General features: G+C 48.5%; 1 protein-coding gene across 1 annotated transcript in view; it reads left to right on the top strand.

The window, feature by feature from the left end:
- Window positions 1-11,428, top strand: part of TSPAN32 (tetraspanin 32) — a gene marked incomplete at its 5' end in the record, with an annotated part of 20,087 nt that extends 8,659 nt beyond the window's left edge. Inside the window, 4 exons of the mRNA XM_009702236.1 lie at window positions 5,658-5,759; window positions 7,243-7,335; window positions 8,972-9,055; window positions 11,333-11,428. Of these exons, the coding sequence (XP_009700538.1) occupies window positions 5,658-5,759; window positions 7,243-7,335; window positions 8,972-9,055; window positions 11,333-11,428 (375 nt within the window). The remainder of the gene's footprint in view (window positions 1-5,657; window positions 5,760-7,242; window positions 7,336-8,971; window positions 9,056-11,332) is intronic.
- Window positions 11,429-18,661: the final 7,233 nt, after the last annotated feature.

Consider the following 18,661-nt stretch of genomic DNA (forward strand, 5'->3'; position numbering starts at 1 on the left):
TGCTTTATGCAAACCCAAGGAATTACACCTGCCCCCCCCCCGCCCCCTTCCTAACATGCTGTGAACACACGCACTTCTGCACACCGGGGAGGAAGGGAAAGACAGAGATGGCAAAATGCAGCAGTGTTTCTGGAGCAAGGAAGGATTTTTGAGTGAGTTAACCACTTTGTTCCAGTTTCACATCTTAACTGACTAACTTGCGGTTTATTCCTGAGCGAGGGAGTCTGCGGTAGCCACTGCTGAAGGGATATTTCTGGGTGATGCTAGTGAGTACATCCTCCTGGGCAACGCTGCGAGAACATGACATGCTGAGGTTGCAGTTTCTTCTGAGGCTGCAGCTCATATGCTCGGTTTGGTACCTCGAAGGCACGAAGAGCCACGAGAGAGGAGGATCCTCCTTCTCCTTGCCATGCTTCTCTTCCTCCCCTGCCATGTCACGAGCATTCCTGTTAAGCAGAAAGAAGAAAGATGGGATTGTCTTTGAGACAATCCTGACATCTCCTTTTACTATATTCTCCTTCAGCTCCAGCTTTGCAGAAGGATCTTTGGCTGATGTCTGTTGCAAAGATGGTTCACTGAGTAAGTCTCAGAGCGTTGTTCTTGGTACAAGTCTACGTTAGTTTTCCAACGTCCATCTGGGTGACTGGCTCAGGTTGCCTAGGCAGGGGTGTTCACTGGCAGTGGGAGGGGGATTCATTGACACCTCTGGCTTGCAAGGGGATCAGGAAATGAAGGCTGCCCTCCTTCTCTGATCTTTCTGTTCCAAATCCAGTTACAGGTTAAAATTATCCTTGATAAATAACCTAAGTCGAAGATGTCAGTGCTCCTCTTGAAGGAAGTAAGACTGAAATTTGCTTTAGTTTCTAATAGCCAAGGGCAAGAACACTAATGGCTTAGAGTAAATGCCTTCCTGCAGTCATAAATTCTGCTTCTTGGGGGATAAAGGATTTAGAGAATGATAAACAATCTCAAAATTCCTTCTTTCTTTTACTTTAAGTGAAAAATGCTACTCTATTGAGTCAGCTAGAGTCAGCCGCGTCAATCTCAGTGGTGATTTTCCATTTGTTGTATCCAGCAACCCATTGATATCGTTCCTAAATGAACGTTTCATTAAGGACCGCAGACAGAAATGGGAGGCAGCAATTATTTGACTAATTTAGAGCTGGAACATTTCACCCAGCTTCTTCCGGGAAAAGAATTGCTGTAAGGTGTGACCTCCATTATCACTTAACCTGGAGATCTTTTTCTTCAGCCAAAGCCCAGCTTATGCTTTATCTTCAGCTCTTGGTGGTTTTTACTGATGAGCATCACGGGCGCAGTCTCCTTCCAAGGCAGAGCTTTGTCCAGAAATGCCCCTCCAGCAGTGTGGGTCACAGCATGTCACTAGGAGCAGGAAGACCCATTTGACCATAATGATGCTTATGTGTGGGGGCAGTGTAAGACCTTTCAAAAAGAAGCCCACACAGACTTTCTCTTCAGCTGTATCGGTCCATTACGTGCTAACTACTGTCTGAGTTAAGGGATGGGGCACAGCTATGGGTTTCTTAAAGCATGTTATTAACAGTATCAGCATAACAACTCAAAAGGCACCCTTAACCATGAGAGAAAGCCCCCTGATTATTTTTACTATTTTTTTTTCCTCCCACACCTGGTGTAAGAAACGGAAAAAGAAAATTATTTTGAGGCAATGGACTCAAAGTTGCCTGTCAGTGGAGTGTGTGATGGGAATGTGTTGAGGATGGCAATCGAGTACAAAGCAGTGCTGCAGTCTAGCTCTTCACTGTGTTGTGTCCCAGATCAAAAGAAAATATAGCAATGAACGTGGGTCTGCTGCATAAAATAATGTTGCAAATCAGGATAGGTCATGAAACCACCTGGTGACTGTCTCATGCTTTCAGGTTTTATTTTTTACATCATTAGGCATGCATGAGTTAGCATGACATTTTGGGCTGGATAGATGCTGCCATGCGTGACCGGTGCTTCAGAGTTCGGCTGCAGCTCTTGAGTATGAACATAAACCCCATCCCAAGCAGACAAGTTGCTAAGATGATGGTTCGTTAGTGCAATCTTTTGCTCTTGTATGTCTCCTCTTATTAAATCAGACCTCTCGTATGCTCTGTGGCATGGTCTCCTGCACAGAAGGAAACAGCCAGTAATAAATACTAAGATTTAGTACTTTATACCTACCTCTGAAGTATTTAAATGAGGAAGCTCTCTACAGTAATGTTTGACAACAGACCGCCACGTTGTGTGAAGACAGCAATTTTCCCCTCCAAAATCAAATGATCCTAGCAAAAATCAGAAAGATGATGTGGAGGAACGATAGTCAATTCACTCTCTAAAAAACGGTTTTGTAGTTTGATATTCCCTTACTAGGATCTGAATAGCATATTCAGATAATGGCTGGATATAAATGCTGGATATTATTACTAGATAGAAATGCTGAGCATGACTAATCAGCAAATTGTCTTCTTAGGCTTGCCCAGACACACACTCTAAAAGGAAATAATTTCTATAAAACATTTTCCATTTAATCTCTTGTGCTTTCAGTTCTTGAAGGCTGCCTGAGAAAATGAAATCAGTAAATAACTGAGAAGCCAGCTCACCAGCAAGCTCAGAAACAGGGTGCAACTGAAGTCTTTAGTAGTCATTATGTACCTGGAGATAACCCTTATCATCATCTCCACCACTGCAGTTGAGCTGGCTGTGAAATGGTGACTGCTCAGGGTTTCTTGCCTTGCTGTTTCCAACAGTTGGAATAATTTTCTGCCATATCTTGTTCCTTTAGTTCTTTCCTATCCACTCGTATCCTTCAAACAGCCTTAGTCTCAATGTTTCATGTCATTGCACAGTACCTAAAATAATGAGGAAGGTGCAAACATGCACCGCTGCATCAGGCAGGACCTCTCCTGATCAAATCCATCCTCTCGTGCTTTCATGCAGCTGGCAGGAGCAAGCTCATCGACTTGCCCACAAAGTGAAGGTCATGCTCTCATCCTCTGCCATGGAGGATTTCAAATGCCGAATTTATATTTTTGGGAGAAGTGGAGGTGAGACTGTAGTCAAATTAACTGTTGATGCCTACATAGTGGGGGGCAGTGGGCAGCCACTTTCTCAGTTTGGTGTATTTTTCTTATGTCAATGAGGGATAACGAGGGTGTTGATTACCTTTGGTCATGCTGTGGGTCATGGGCAAGTGATATAGCAGTAAGGGCTACCTGGTCTCCACCTGGTAGCCTGTCACCCCCATCAGCAGCCCATTGACTCCATCAGCATCTTGCAACTACCACACCTCTTTAATCCCCTCGCCACGGATCTCATGGCCTCAGGCCTCATTCCTACACTTGGCCCCTGAGGTTTTTTATCAGCAGAAAACATTAATGAGCATTGACTTTCCTGCATGGTGAATTGGTTCTGGTGGCATGGTCAGAGCGTGCTTTGCTGTTAGGGAGCCTGTGATGGTCTTTGCAGGTGAAGCGTCACTGGACAAAGTCTCCTCTTACCTTGGGTTAAGTTGAATACAGTTGTAAAGTAAGCAGCTAGATCTAACCCAAAACTCACTGCAGTCAAAGGAGTATTTTTGCCAGTTTTTGTGAAGTTTTGGGGAATGTGCCCGGCAATGGCAGAGGGCTTAAAACTACCTGGCTCGAAGTTCAGTAGACCTTTAGAAGTAGTTAAACGTCTGGATTGCTTTCAACCCTTAAACACTTGCTTGAACCTAGCAACTTGCTTGAACCCTTTTTAAATTTTTTTTTTTAAAAAAAAAAAGTCATCCAAATTGAGGCCTTTTGGAGAGAAGCTCAGCATCCTAAGCCTAATGATAAATACGAAAAGGGGAAAATTGCACACGCCAGCACCATTACCTTACCAAGACCCATAGGTATGTTGTCACAACACAAAATAGGGTTTTTTTCCTGCATCTTAGACTGGGGTTGGGATATTCTAAAGGTAATAATCTCCTGGGTTAAGAAGCCAGCTGCTCTGTCCTTCCTTCCTTCCTCAGCAACACAAGGCCACAATAGGAGGTCAAAAAATTATTCTTAATCCAATTCTTCAGTGGAAATGGACGCTCTTTTTATTGAATCCATTTATTTAATTGCTGCTGCTGGAAAGCTATTTCATGGCCCACAAGACGTTAGGAAAGCTTGGATGTTTTTCTTTTTATTGGGGTTTAAGGTTTGCTCGGGGGAAGGATGGTGCACAAGTCTGCTAGAGATCTTGCCTTACTGCTGCACCCATCCTGCTCAATGCGCTCTGATACTCAGGGGTGACAAAATCAACATCCTCCCTCCTCATCTGTGTGGGACAGCTCAGCATTGCCCACCTTGCTACAGGTTTGGTTTTTTTTTTCCTTGGCTTGGAATATCTGTGCCCCATCTGTCCGTCATTGGACCTTTCTCGTTAAAGCTGGGTTGCACCTGCCTTCACCTACTGATTGCTTTGTGATGGGTGATGGAGAGTCCTGGGGCAACGGCAGCTTTGCTGCAGATAAACACCGAGAAATCCCCAAGCCCCTCCACTTCTATGCCATGTTGATAGCCATGGAAAATCTTCTGATGTGAGCCTTTCAACTCTATTCCTGGTGGCATGGAACCCCGTCGGCTACAGTAATCTTCTCAGCCCCTGTCTCTCCCCTCCCTGGTTATCAACCTCCGTTAGTTGCTTGCATTTTGGACAGCCGGGCAGGGTAGAGCAGTATTGCAGCAACGGCTGTAATCACCTCGAATGACCCTGGTTTCACCCCTGAGCAGACAGCATTGGGTTTTTTTTCCCCTAGAGTAATTTCCAAGCGCAGCCCCTTAAGACTGAGCTGAAAAGCCTCGCTGAGAAATGGCTCTGCTCCCGCAGCGCCCATCCCTCCCCGCATGGCCACCCGCTCCATCTCTCTCGCCGATCGATTTTTCCCTCCTGAAAGCCAAGCGCTTGCCTGCAGCCCCACTCGGATCGATGCTGCTGAGGAAGCAAGGGAAAACGAAAGGAAGAAATAAGGTTTTGACTCCAGGCGCTGAAGGCAATTGTCATATTTTTTTCCTTCGAAACCCAGCTGGGAGTTGGCTGGGATCTGTCAAGCTGAGAGTTCTCACACATTTGGTAAATATTTAGGGTCTGATTCACTACTGAATCACTCTGTTATTTTTTTGGCTCTATTTGGAAGAACTGCTCCATCACTGGGATAACACCAGCCCTCTGAAGTCCTCTCATCTTTGTATTTTAGCATTTCATGGTCATGTGTGCCTGTCCTCGTAGTCCCCATCAGGATGGGGAGATAAGACAGTGTCATCCCTGCCTGGCAGAGGGACTCGGAGGCACACCAGTCACATGCAGCTGAATTCTTCTCTGACGCTAAATCCAAAACTGGCCAAAAGCTCCAGCTGGTGAGACCCTAGCATGATGCCAAAGGGTCCATGCACAGCAAAAGGTGGTACACAGGCAGCATCGCAGCCTCTCTTGTGGGACTCACCATGTTGTAGGTACCCCGTGGTGTGTGGTGGGTTGTACACCAGCTCATGCTGCTGCATGGTGGTCATTTAATAGCTGCACTGCTTGTCTTGCTATACCTGGGAGAGCTTCTGGGCGTATGCAAGAGGAGCATTATTTCCCTTCAGAAACGACTGCGGTCAGTGTTTTGCATGTACAGATCTCTGCTTTCATCGCAGGTGGAAGACAGCATGATGGATGTGTATGATCTTGTGTACGAGGAGGTGAGGAGGAACACCTCCAGCTTCAGGAGGCACGAGCTGACTGCCATCCACGAAGCAGTAAGTTCTCCTTCAGCCTTAGCAGAAAACCTCACCCTGGGGTATCTTCCCGCTGGTTTCACCAGGCTGGGGCTGATGCCTGTGCCCTGCCTCATGGATGCTGCAACACCATTTTCCCTTGGGAACCACGTCCTCCAGCCTGCTATGAAGTCTGCTTCTCCTTCCCTACTCTTTCTTTCCCAGGTTTGACTGACCAGATTATCAACAGGAGGAAAGGGCCACCTACTTGAGCATTGCTCTGGTGCGAGGTCTTCAAAGCTTCCGCACCGTAGTTGACGTATATATTGTCTGTCTCAGCAGGGCCTCTGCTGTGCTCCCTATCTGTGGTACGAGAAAGTGGATATACACCTCTCTGGTGTTCCCGGTTGGGTACAGAGAGGGAGGGAATTCCACATTATCCAGCAGATGTATTTGGACTTTATTTCTGTTTAACCTTAAGCCTATGGCTGAGAAGTACTGGAGGCTACATGACCTCTTGCAATGCTGGAGACTGCTGGCAGGCTCCCAAAACCCACCACCCAGGATGCTGTTGGTGCAGGGGACTTCTCTGTAGCTCAGTAGGTGGGCAAGGGTGGTTGCCCAGAGCACAGGGAGGATGCTTGTCCTCAAAGCCACAGGAGATGGAGGATGATGTCCCCTGTGGTGAGAAACTCCCAAGTCTCCACTGAGCGAAGGAGATGCCGTCTGCTCGCGCAGCAGGACCTGTTTGGGTAGTGAGTTCATGGCATGCAGCAGGGCTGGATGGGGACATCAGCTCCGCTCGCCTGTTTCCAGCCACCTCCCACGCAATTCCCTTTATCCTTCTGTGTTTTCTTAAATCATCGTAACAAGTACTTTCTGAAGCTGCTTTCATCCGTGCTTCTCCAAATGCAGAAAAGGGCAAATGTTTCTCATTGCAGCGATGGTGGTGGCCCTCAGAGCTGTGACCAGGCGCGGGGGGGCTTGCTCTGCTCTGCAGGGTTGTGGAGCCACACGCCCAGAGTTGCGCTTGGCAAGGAGAACCAGGAACAATACCCAGCTTCATCAGTTGTTTATTTTAGCCACTGTAATTGATGGAGCAACAGTCCTTCTACTCGTTTTTTTTTGTTTGGGTTTTTTTTTTTTTTCTCCCCTCCCTTCTGCTGGAGGTCCAAGCTGGCCACTTCACCCTGGCTATAGGAAACCAGCTCCACAGTGGGTGTTGCTGGGGATCCCCACCCAGCCCCTAACAAGCACTGGAAACATGACTCTGTGCATCCCTGGGTTTTCCCAAGCAGCCAGTGTGACAGCTGGTGTGACCATGGAGGGAAGGCTTGGCCCCAGCCCTGGGCACCAGTCCTGGAGGAGCACCGGCAACTTTGGGGCCAGATCCATCCATCTCCTCCAAGTTTAACCTCCACGGCTGCCGTTGCCAATTGCATAGCTATGTGCTTCGGTCTTTGCAGCCCTGGTTGTGTAGCCCTGCCCGGGGTGGGTGGCTAGCAGACCTCTCCTTCTCTTCCAGTTCCTGTGCTGCGGGAAGCACTCTCCATTTGGGGACACGACCAACGTCGAGCACAAGACATGTCCACCTGGCCAGGTGCACGATGCAGGACAGGTAAGGGAAAGGCTTCTTCCAGCCCATGATGGGCTTGTGCCGCTACTCGCTAACTGTTAAAACCTCACTGGTGTTTAAGTGTTAATGAGAATTGTGGCTTTTCCATGTTTTGGGGTTGCTACGGGTTGGGGTTTGTTTTGTTGGGGTTTTGTTGTTTCAATAAGGAGGCGTCTCATTCACTGGAGGAGCCCCAGTGGATCAGCAGATCTCAGACCCATAGATGCAGTTTCCTTCGCAGCTCTGGAAAGCCTTCAAAATGCTTGTGCTTGCAGCCTGTCGCTTCTCTCCAGCTTCCTCCTCATCTCCTGTGCGTGCAGAGAGTGTGAGATATCACGGGCGTGTATCTGAGCTCAAGAAAACTGTTGGACTTTTCCACGTGACACTAGTTTCTGAGGCTTAAAAAAAGTGTCCCACTATCAGCAAATGTGGAATTTGCTGTAATTCCTTTTTCTCTGGGAATTAAATATGTATTAAAATGAGAAACTCATGAAGCAGAATGACGATGCCCATCAGTAGCTTCATCAAGTACACTTCATTCCTCCTCTCTGCAGTATCTCGGTGAGATTGATGGTGAAGCCACCAGTGTTAGACTGCCTCTGCGCTGAAGCCGCAACTAGACTTCATACTCTCTGAGCAAATCTATTGTATGATTATTTTTCTTCCACTGGAGTAGCCAAATCAGCTGAAGTAGCTAAAGCTGCCAGCATCAACACGTATGTCGTCCCAAGGACAAACAAAACCATGTTGCTACAGCTATACAAAAACATTGTTGTTAGGCAAAGATGTCAAGCGCTAAGAGGACGCTGTGATGCGCAGGCATGCGTCAGCCCGCGGAGCGGTGTTTCAAAGCACTGCCTCCGGGAACGCCGCATCTCAAAGTAGGGTTGAACTGGGCTCAAAGAGCAGGAAGGGAGAGCAGAGCAAAACCAGGCACCGTATGGGTGACCCTGTTCCCCCGCCGCCGACGGTTTGTGTTTCCTCTGGTTGCAAGCCGGGGGAGGTGGGAGGGAGGATGCATTTTGCAACCCAGGGAACAGCGGAGTTTGGTAGCTGCACTACATTCATCCCTGGCTTTGAGTGCTCTTACCTCACTCTGCAAATCACTTCACCAAGGGCATGCTCTTGCATTTTTGAAATGGCTTTCTTGGCTAACACCTCCGGGATATCCAGGGGGCCGCTGGCATGCTTAAGACTAATGTATATTAATGCTTGTGACACCTTGCAAAATAGAGCTGTTCATTAGTATCTTTGGGGAACGTATTTAGCGTTATGGTGTGCTCTGCTTTTCCATCTTTTCACTTCCCTCTTTCCATTTTCCAGCGAGTGGAAAGAAAAAAGCTTTTGCGTGACCACTTACCTGTGCGCACATGCATCCCCCCCAGTCCAAAACACTTTATACCAAGAAAATCGTAGGCATATTGTAGTAATAGAAAATATACCGCAGTGTTTGTCGTCCCAAGTTGTAGCAAGCAGCAGAAAAAACAGGAGAGCTGCCCACAGAGCAGCCCAGCTGTGCAATGCTGCATCCCCCTCTTGCCTCCCTTTCCATCTGGGGTTGTGGCAAGTGCTGTTGGGGGGGACAAAGCCCCCCCTCCAAGCTGCTGCCACACTGCAAGGAGTGTCTCTCTCCTCCCAGGACTGCCTGCAAGAGATCCAGGACTTCCTGAAGAAGCACATGGACTTTGTCTTCACGCTCCTAGGCATCACCATCGGCTTCACGGTAGCTATATCTGTTCCTTTGCATTTTGGCCTCGAGAGGGAGGCTCCAGCGGGGAAAGCATATCCTAAATTAGCCCCCAGAAGCTACAATTTGGGGTGATTTTGGAGACTAGCAGCAGAGAAACATGGTGGTGGACTCCACTGTGGATATTAAGAAAAGGCCAGGACCTGTCTTGGCCAGGCTGATGGATGGAGGGGTTTTCCAGCAGCAGTAGGCTCGCTGCACGGGTTTTTTCCCAAACCAGGCTGGGAGCGGGGAGCAGCAGGACCTGGGTGCAGCAGCATTTGCATTTCATCCCCTCAGGCTTGCCTGTACGTCTTCTGCTGCAAGCGAGAGGCCGTGTCACCTGGCAGAGGGATTGCAGATCAGGTAGGAAGCTGGCAGCGACTGTGGAAAAGGAGATGCAGTAAAAGCTCCGTATTTTAGGAAACTTGCTGCCTTTCCTTGCCCAGCGCTCACTGGCTGCCTCCCAGCTCAGCCTGGGAAGTCACTTTGTGCGGCCGGAGCTGGAAGGTCTTGAAAGCTACTGAGCATCAGCAGGGGGGCTGAAGAGCTATGCGGCCTCATCCTATTAATGAGCGCTAATGAACCTGGTAAGGTGCATCTCGGGCAGTGAAGCACGGGCTCGTAAGGAGAAGACTGCAAAGGAGAGGAGCAGAGCATCTTGCCTGGGCTCCCAGGTGCTGTCTTTGAAAGATGATCTTGCAGAGGAGGGGTAGGATCATCTTCGGAGGATGGCTTGGGTAGAAAAAGGTCTGTACTGAATTTGTGAGTCTTATTTGAGGGGGACAAAAGAAAAAATGAAATGCTGCGAGAGGAGTGTGTCCTTCAGCGGTTAGGGGGCTTGGTGGCTGCATGGGGACCGTCCCTTCGGAGCTGGAGAGCACCGCTAATTAAAACAAGCCTGCTCGTATGCCCACCCACTGCTTGGCAGACGTGTATCACTGTAATTATCTCTATACAAGGGCCCTGCAGGGGTGGTGAAAAGAGTGCATGCCAGGAGACTCGCTTCTTCGCCATGAAGGGGGGTTTGGTCTGCTGTGATACCTCCATACTGCTCCCCAGCTGGGGTGACCTTTCCCATCTCAATGTGTATTTGGAGACTGTTTTATCACTTCTGTCTGCCTTGGCACAATGATGGGTCAGAAGACTCTTCTCCATCTAAATAAAACCTGGAGGAACAAACACTGTTGTATTTTACAGTGCTAGTAGTACATTAGGAAAGCCATCAGGCATGGCTATGGAGCCATAAATGTAAAGTCACGTGTGAATATTTGGTGTTGCTTTTTAATTTTTCTCAGGTACAGGAGGAATTTCACTGCAGCTATATTCAGACAAAAGCGGGAGCCTTTTTATTATCTCTATCTATTTTTCACAGCTTGATGCTATAGCCAGATAAAGCGGCTGTCTTTGAAGCGCGTGCTAGAGGAAATCTCGCTGCACGGTTCACTATTGTGATGGCAGGATGCAAAGGAAGCGTGTGACAAGGGCTATAGCTGACTGATGTCACTGCCCCTCGGCCAAAAATGCACACGTGTCACCAGATCAAGCAGCAAGCAAAGGCGCTTGCGTGTTAAGGCAGACTTTGAGGAAAGAGCATGTTGTTACAGCCCTTGTTATCCTTCCCACAGCAGCCTTACCTTCGATCCATTGCCCATGTCAATCCCGATGTGGGATATACCAGGCAGAACATCGCGATACAGAGGAAGTACACTGTCCTCTGCATTCACAACTCTGCACGTGCATGGGGTGGGGTTTGGGGTTTTTTAGGGTTGGTTTTGTTTTGTTGGGTTTTTTACTCTAAAGAATACATGAGGTTTGTTTGTTTGGGTTTTTTTTTTTTCCAGTACATGAGGTTTGTTTGTTTGGTTTTTTTTTTTTCTCCCTATGTTATCTTTACAAAAGGCTATTATTATGAGAGATACAATATTTGTTTGCATAGAGGAATGTTTTGTGGCAGGAACTTGATATCTGAATTTCCTGGTTTCATCTCATTTCTTGGTATTTTTAGGATCGAGTTTGAGCCCTACTCTGCTAATTCCAATCAAGTGCTTTAACCACAGGTTGGGTTGGGTTTTTTTTCTCCCATGTTGGAATTGGTTTTCACCATTTTACTGAAACAACAGCTCTCTTAAGAAAAATGTGACATCGCGATACATAAATTCAGAAGTGTCAAGTGGACTAACAGGCAGCATTTATGATCGCTTATTTGCACAGATGGAGTAGCATAATCAGTTCGCATTTAATTGTGTGCCCATCTCATTTATTTCCTTTTAGGTTTATGGGATGATCCTAACTTCATTCCTCTGGTTCTCCATCCGCTTCAGCAGCAACCTGGACCGGAAAGGCAAATACGTCCTACGAGAGAGATAGAAACCTGCCGCCCGGGCATCCCTAGCAGGTAGAGCCAGCTCTTGGCGCAGGAAGATGTCAGAAGTCACCCACAAATTCCCCCGGGAAGGTGGTGGGATGTGTGTCACACGTTTTCCCTTCCTGCACTACTACCTGTCATGCATTTCCGAGCTGGTCAGAGCAGACGATGCTCTGCGGAGGAGCAGTCCCACACCTTCGCCCAAAACGGACAAGGACTAAGACGCGCACCTGGGCTCGGAGATGCAGATCACCTCGCCGGGGGACGTATGGGTTGTAGCTCCACAAGCAGGACACAAAGCCCAGCAAAAATCACAGCATTAAATAAAACTTCTCTTGCGCTGTCATCTGAGCAGTTCCCTGTGATCCCCAAAGATGCAGTGTTCCCAGGAAGATGGCTTTGGATCACAGCCCGGGACTGATCGTGTGCTATCAGCAAATACATGGACGCAAAGCGTGTCACTGCTGATGGGAAATGTGCTCTCCTAGCCTGGATGTTTGTAATGATTGGCTTTGGGCACGTTTCTGATCATGCTCAAATATGTAGGCAGCCAACAACCATCGACTGTTTTTCCCCCATTTTCAGACACTGCCAGATTTACAGAGGTTTTGGTAGAGATCCGGAAAAAAATCAGAAAGCAGTGCATGAGCTTTGAAACAAATGACCAGCATAAGGACATATCCCTCTGTTATTCCTCTCCTTGTTAATGCAATACACCCTTATTTTTTAATTCTTAGCATTTAGTCAACCTCCTAGAGCTTGATGCCACACTGATTTCACAGGGGCTTGTTCAACTTCCAGCCTCAGCGCTGTGTTTATCTAGCTTCACGAACCCACTGTGCTGCTGTGCAATACAAAAGGACTTTGATATTACACATACATGCAGGACTGAAGTTGAAATCTGTAAGAGAAGAGGACTGATCTCCAGCCAGGTCAAACAATACAATGTCCAAGCCCACATCCTCCTTTGCATGACCTTATCAATAATAACCAGAAATTTAAAAAGCCTCAATCAGCTGAAGAACTCGGCACTCAGTGTAGCTCAAAGGATGGCTCTGTGGCGTGCTTTGCCCTCATTGCAAGGAGGCAGAGCCACTTCTGAGCTGAAACCTATCATTGCAATAGATGTAGCACCTGCTGGAAAACCTGCTGTAAACTATATGGCTATGTGAAATGTCTGTTGAACCAACAACAGCTTTCACTTCTCGCCTTCGTTGTGGCTTTTAGCCCTGAAAAATAGTGAGTAGCAATTGTTTATTGAGATAAACATGGAAACCCCCACATACAAGGTACACATACAAGAAGAGCAGTACAGCCTACAGCCCCTGTTTAACATTTTAACATGACAATATCTTGCATTGGAAAGAATTGCGTTGAGGGCATGGGAAAAGGCTATCGCTCCTCGTCCCGCTCCCTTGGAACCAGTGGAGCTTCACCATTAACTTCACTGGAAGCAAGATCAAGTTCAAACTGCTTCAGAGCATTACTCAAGCTACCTCCTGGCAGTCACCAACACGCCTCGGTCTAGCAGGGGTTTAGTAGTGATATGCGTTTGCCAACATAGCCACTTTTGAGCAGTGGGGAAAGATTTGCTTATATGTGTATTCTTAAGCATGTTGCTCTCTGGAGAGAGACAATCTCCCTTGTGAGCTCCAGCTGCTATTGTCCAGGCCACTGCTATTGTTGTTCCTCAGGCCAGCTGGCAGCTCATGTGACTCATGATTGCTTCAATAAAGATGAATTTCTTGCAAAAGGCCATCCTTCCTTCTCTTTCTCTGCCATGTGTGAGGCTGCTTGCATTGCTCGAGGGTTTGTGTCATGGAGAGCCTTCAGTGCTGGGAAGAGATATTCCCTGGGCAGCTGGTGCTCGCCTGTCCCAGCAGCGTGCCTTCGTGCTCAAGAGGGAGAGGATGGCCTTGGTCTTTTGGAGGAAAAGGAGCTGCTCATCAGCCTCACCCTACCCTCAGCCAGCTGCTGGGGGAGCAGGCAGGTACCTCGCGAGGAGTAATGCAAGCAGGGGCAGGAAAAAAGCTGAAGGACACATTTAAACAATAAAGACCAGAGTACTTATATGAAAGAAATCTCCACAGTTTCACTTTTTTTAAACACTAGGTAGTCAGGTCTTGCCCACCCCTCTGTGTTAGAGAGACAATTGATGATGTTCTGCCATATGAAAAAAACATTGGAGATTGAGCAAACTGGTGGAGTGTATGTTATCAGTGTGTGTGATGAGACCATCAAGTCAAGTAGAAAAGATCTCTGTTAAAGCTTCACCTGCTAAAGCTTTAGGTGCTCCTCCTTTCCAGGTCAATTTTTGATGTAAAAGGATGATTAAGGACAGGAGTAGCATATCTATATGATAAAGAAACCTGAAAGGCTATTGTATCTCTCTCCCCCAGCTCTCGCTTCCCTTGAATCACTTACGATTGCTGAAACTTCAGAAGTAGCAGGCACCTTTCCAGCACTGGCCGTGTAGGTGTGTGTCTGCGTAGCTGCTGTTTTCCCACCTCTGTAATGATTTCTGTTGTGGTAGCAGCAGGGATGAGAACATGACCTGCATCAAACTATCTCACAAGGGGATAATGGGCCTGGAGAGTCATCGTTTCTTCTTCCCAATCAACAGCAGACTGGAAGCGTGCAATTTCTTGTCCCAGGGAGCCAGAAGACCCTTTCCTTCCTCTGATAGCCAACTGTGGGGTTTAGGTAATCTTTTTGGTACAAACTACTCCAACACACTCTAATAAAAAAACCCCAAACACCCTTGTTCTGTATGTGTGCGCTGGCCATCTCGTAACCTTTATTCCCATTTCACTCACTGCCAGAGTTCCCCTGCAAGGAGCAGCATCTTTAGTGAGGGGGTGGGAGAGCAGTGCTCGGCTGGACACGCTCTTCTACCAGAGCTCTCACCCTGTGTGTAGCAGCAGGGCCTCCCGTCACCCTGCGATGGTATCCTGCTGTCGTTTCCAGAAGCAGGAAAGCAGATACTTTCGTGTCCTTGGTTTTTAGAAACCTATTGCAGAGAAGTGCAGCGTTACCATTTTGTTTGCAGTTGTAGAAATGGCAGCACCCAGGGATGGCTGGATGGAAGCTGCGAGGCGGGTGGGTATTGAGTGGTTTTTTTAATACCTGTGCCAACAAAAAAATCCCTGTCCTGCAGTCAATGCACTTGCACTTACTAGTCCCTAATTTGCTGCTTGCCGTGGGCAAATTACAGCTCTTGTGCAACCAGAGCAAAACCCCAGGAACCTATTTGTAAGCACTGCTGAGAGTTACCCAGTGCTGAGAAGAGCAAGAGAGAAATTTTGTTGGGATAAGCACGGAGCTGAGCAGTGGGGATGCAAGGCCGGCAGCCAGGCTAGGAAACACCTGCGGAGCCAGGGAGCCCTCCTGGGGCCTGTACAAGCGGAAGCTGGTGGTTGTAAGTATATCAACACTCAACCTCTGGTAGGAAAGAAATCCCTATTTATGTAGGCATATGCAGGAGAGAAACAAAAAAAATTTAAAGAGAGACAAAGATGCAAAATTATATATTTAATTGTGAATTGGCTCCAAGTAATTGTCAGTTAAGCTCCAGCAATTACCAATTAGTTCCACTAAGGTTACCTGGGCAATCCCAGTTTGGCCTCGTTAGCTTGTGCTCATGCGTTACCCTTTTCCTTTTATTTTAGACAAACCCCCAGCTCTATTTGAGGACCTGGGAAGAGGGAGCAACCTAAGGCCAGGTGATTACCTATGGGGCTGGGGAGCATCAGCCCATGGCAGTCTCAAGAAGCCTTTTGTGCTGCTCTCCAGCCTTTGCCACCCACACACCGCTCAGGTCCTGCTCTGCCAGCATGAGCATTAATTTCCCCTGAGGCTTTACGTGGGGCTCACCAAGTGTCCATGGGTGGCCCGACCACAGCTTGCTTACAAGCTAGGGCAGCTTTCCCAGCACCCGCTCCAAGGGCAGCAGATGCTGCTTTTTCAACATACTGCTCATGCAGAACTGCAGGTAAGCAGGGCGCAGCTTTGCACAGCAGATGAGGATGCTCAGGGTTTCTGCAATTTGGGGTTTTCAGTACCTAGAAAAAAAACCTGAGGAGCTCAGAGCACTTGTGAAAAGCACAGGTTAAGCCATTTACTGACTCTCTAGTGGGATTCGGTAGTGAGGAGAGTGGGAATCTTTCAGCCTCGTGGCGTGATGGCTTGGCTCCAAAACGTTTTGCTATTTCCTGCCCTATTGACTGTGTGTCTGCCAGTTCCCACTGCCATCGAAATACAACTTCCTCAGGCAACAGCCCCTTTGCTGTGCAGCTCTGATTCATGCCTGCAGCAAGCTCCTAGAGGTGATGCTGCTGAGCAAGTTCTTCCGAAGCCTTATAAGGTGGCAAATCTGGGTGGACCTTTGCAGTGCTGGGGTGATAAGGAAGCCATCTCCTGCCAAGGTAAAGCTGCGTTTCCGAGCTGCAGACATACAAAATATTTTTTGAAGAAATAGTTGATGACATATTTTTTTTAAACCAGGTGCAGAAGCAATGTATTTGCAAAGGCAGCTGGCTATCATTCTCCTCTAGAACTGCAGCCAGAGGTGGTAGATGCTCCACACAGATCTCTGCCAACACAGCTGAAGGTGAGTAAGGTCAGAAGCTGCTTTGAATACACAGTTGGATCACATGTGCCCTGCAACTTTCACGTGAAGTGTCGTTGCAGCTCTCTCTTTTAGTAAAATGCTATATTGGGGTGAAAAGGGCTTTTTTTCTTAACTGTGCAGTTCCTCTTTTGGGAGAGTGAGCAACCGACAGCGAGCATCAATCCTGTTTGCTGGGAGATGTAGCACCGGGTGGGATGGTAGAGAAAAGCGTGGGAGCGAGGAGAGGGAGCCCCGGAGCATCCTCGGAGGCTGTTTTGGAAAAACAGAGGTGGTGTGTGTTTTGCAGCTTTCAGCCGTAGCTGCCAAACCCATGACCGGTTGCAGGCCTGCCCGTGAGGCTGCTCCGCTCCCCACCGTGCTGTCCCGCTCACCCCCAGCACAAAGCCAGTGCTATCTTTAGTCACCCGGCGTTTTGGGGGTCTGTCAAACAAATTAATGCCTGGAAGCAATCTGCATATCTACCCCTGCCAGGAGAGTCATGAGAAAAAAAAAACCCAAACATCTCTTTATCTGGAAGAGACACAGAGCAGTTGCTCAGCTTGCGAGGAATCGGCACATCTTGGGAGAAATACTTTCAGCTGAGCCTGGAGGTGCCCACCCACAGGTAATACCCTCCTTTCTACCAGATGCTGTTCCCTTGGACTCCAGCAAGCCAAAAGGAAAGATCTATCCCAGCATTTTTGCCAGGAAGATGCAGATCCCTGCATCTCTCTCCCTGGAGTCACTGGCAGCCGGCTAGCTGGGTTGTTTATGTTATCCCAGGGCAAAATCCCCCCTCTCTCCCCTCAGCATCACTAAGTGCTATTGTTTAACGCCCCTGTGCACCAGCTTGTTCACGGACGTGCTCGTTTTCTTTTCAGCCCCGTTGCATCAGCAATAAGCTCCTCCAGTCTTTATTCACCTACTAATGAATTATACATTGATTATACAATAGAAGCTCTCTGCATCGATGGGCTGAGCTCTTGCTCTCCCACATGGCATCTCGCAAAGCGCAGCTAAGCCCAGCTGCGGCTCGGACCTCTCTGATGGCCTGAGAAAAATGAATGTTCACTTTCTGGGCTCATGAGCTGAGAAGAGGGAGTGTTTGTGTGGGATGGGGAAACCTGCTCTGGTTTGCTCTCTCTCTGCCGTAGCTCCGGCAGGAGTCGATGCTGTCCTTCCCCACCCCCAGACCCCCCCCCCCCCCCCCATAACCTGACCCATCACCATAGATACGTTGACATAAATATTTTAAGATGGCAGAGAGACAGACCGCAGAGACAGGAACCATTTGTTGAGTTTATTAGGAACAGAAACATCAGGCATAGCTACAGGTCTCTGCTTGCTGCATCCCCTCCTCCCTGAAGGCTGCGAGGCAAACGTGACCCCCCTCCCCGGGATATCATGGTGCTTCCGCTGAATTTGCAGAGCCAGGCACCAGGATTTTTGGATAAACAGATGCCAGACTCTCCTGCTGGGGCACAGAAAAGATATTCTCAAGATGGCCCCTTAGATACACAGATGAGAGTCTTAATATTAGTTTTTTTCTACTCAAAATGAAGGCGTTGGCTGGCTCCCCGGGGGTGCAGGCGGGCCTCTCGAGGCAATGGAGCTCCGCCATCCCACTGCCGTAGGCCAGGCCATGTCCTGCACATTGCCCTTGCTCAGGTCCTCGCCTCAAAAAACAGTATTGCGGGGGGTGGCTGCCTCCAAAGTTCTTCTTACGTGCTCTGGGACTATTAGCCTCCCACAGGATGAATTTCTGAGCTTCATTTTATGCATCTCCAAATGTCCTATTTAAACATTTTTGGTGGTGTTGCTGTTTTGTTGGTTTTGGGTTTTTTACCACCACAGGTAAATTGGAAATCCTGGCTATTTGTGTCATCTTTTCCACAGAAAACAAGATGTGGTAGTTAAAAGTTAACTACGATCTCACCCACAAAGTGACATGCATTTTATTTCCACGGCTTTAAGAAAAGACTGGACATGACACTTAGTGCCATGGTCTGGTTGACATGGGGGTGTTAGGGCAAAGGTTGGCCTTGATGATCCCATAGGTCTCTCCCAACCAAACCAATTCTGTGATTCTGGGGTTTGTCCATCGTTTCTGCGCTGGCTGTGAGGAGGGCAGGGGGATTGCCATGCACGCCCAAGCCACGCAGCCAGAGTACCCCATCAGCGGCCATCCCGCGGTCCCCAGCAGACACGGGACTCCCACCTGCTCTCCCAAATCTCCTGGATGCCCTGGGCGTTAGGCGTTTAGAGCCTGCCTTGATGCTAATCGTTTCACACCCTGGTCGCCAGCTCTCCAGGCACACACAGGAGGTGGAGAGGCCGCCCGTCTGTGCTCTCCCCTCATCCCCCTCCACTGCTTTTTGTGAAACACAAGGGGTTTTTCAGGTGGAGCTGCTGGAAGGCAGGCGGGCACCCCCCCGGGAGGAACAACCTCAAAGCCCCGGGGATTGAGTTTGCCGGGTCCTGCCCGCTCAGCCCTCGGCTGGGGGAAGCTCACACCGCACCTGCTGTAACAGGCCCTGGTTGAGTCATACCCATGACGTTAGCTACGCCGAAAGCCACAAGCACGACACTGACCGAAAGAGAGAGAGAGGGTTAATGGCTGCGGCTG

This window comes from Cariama cristata, unplaced genomic scaffold (genome assembly GCF_000690535.1).
Source record: "Cariama cristata isolate BGI_N322 unplaced genomic scaffold, ASM69053v1 scaffold33286, whole genome shotgun sequence".
Lineage (NCBI taxonomy): Eukaryota > Metazoa > Chordata > Aves > Cariamiformes > Cariamidae > Cariama > Cariama cristata.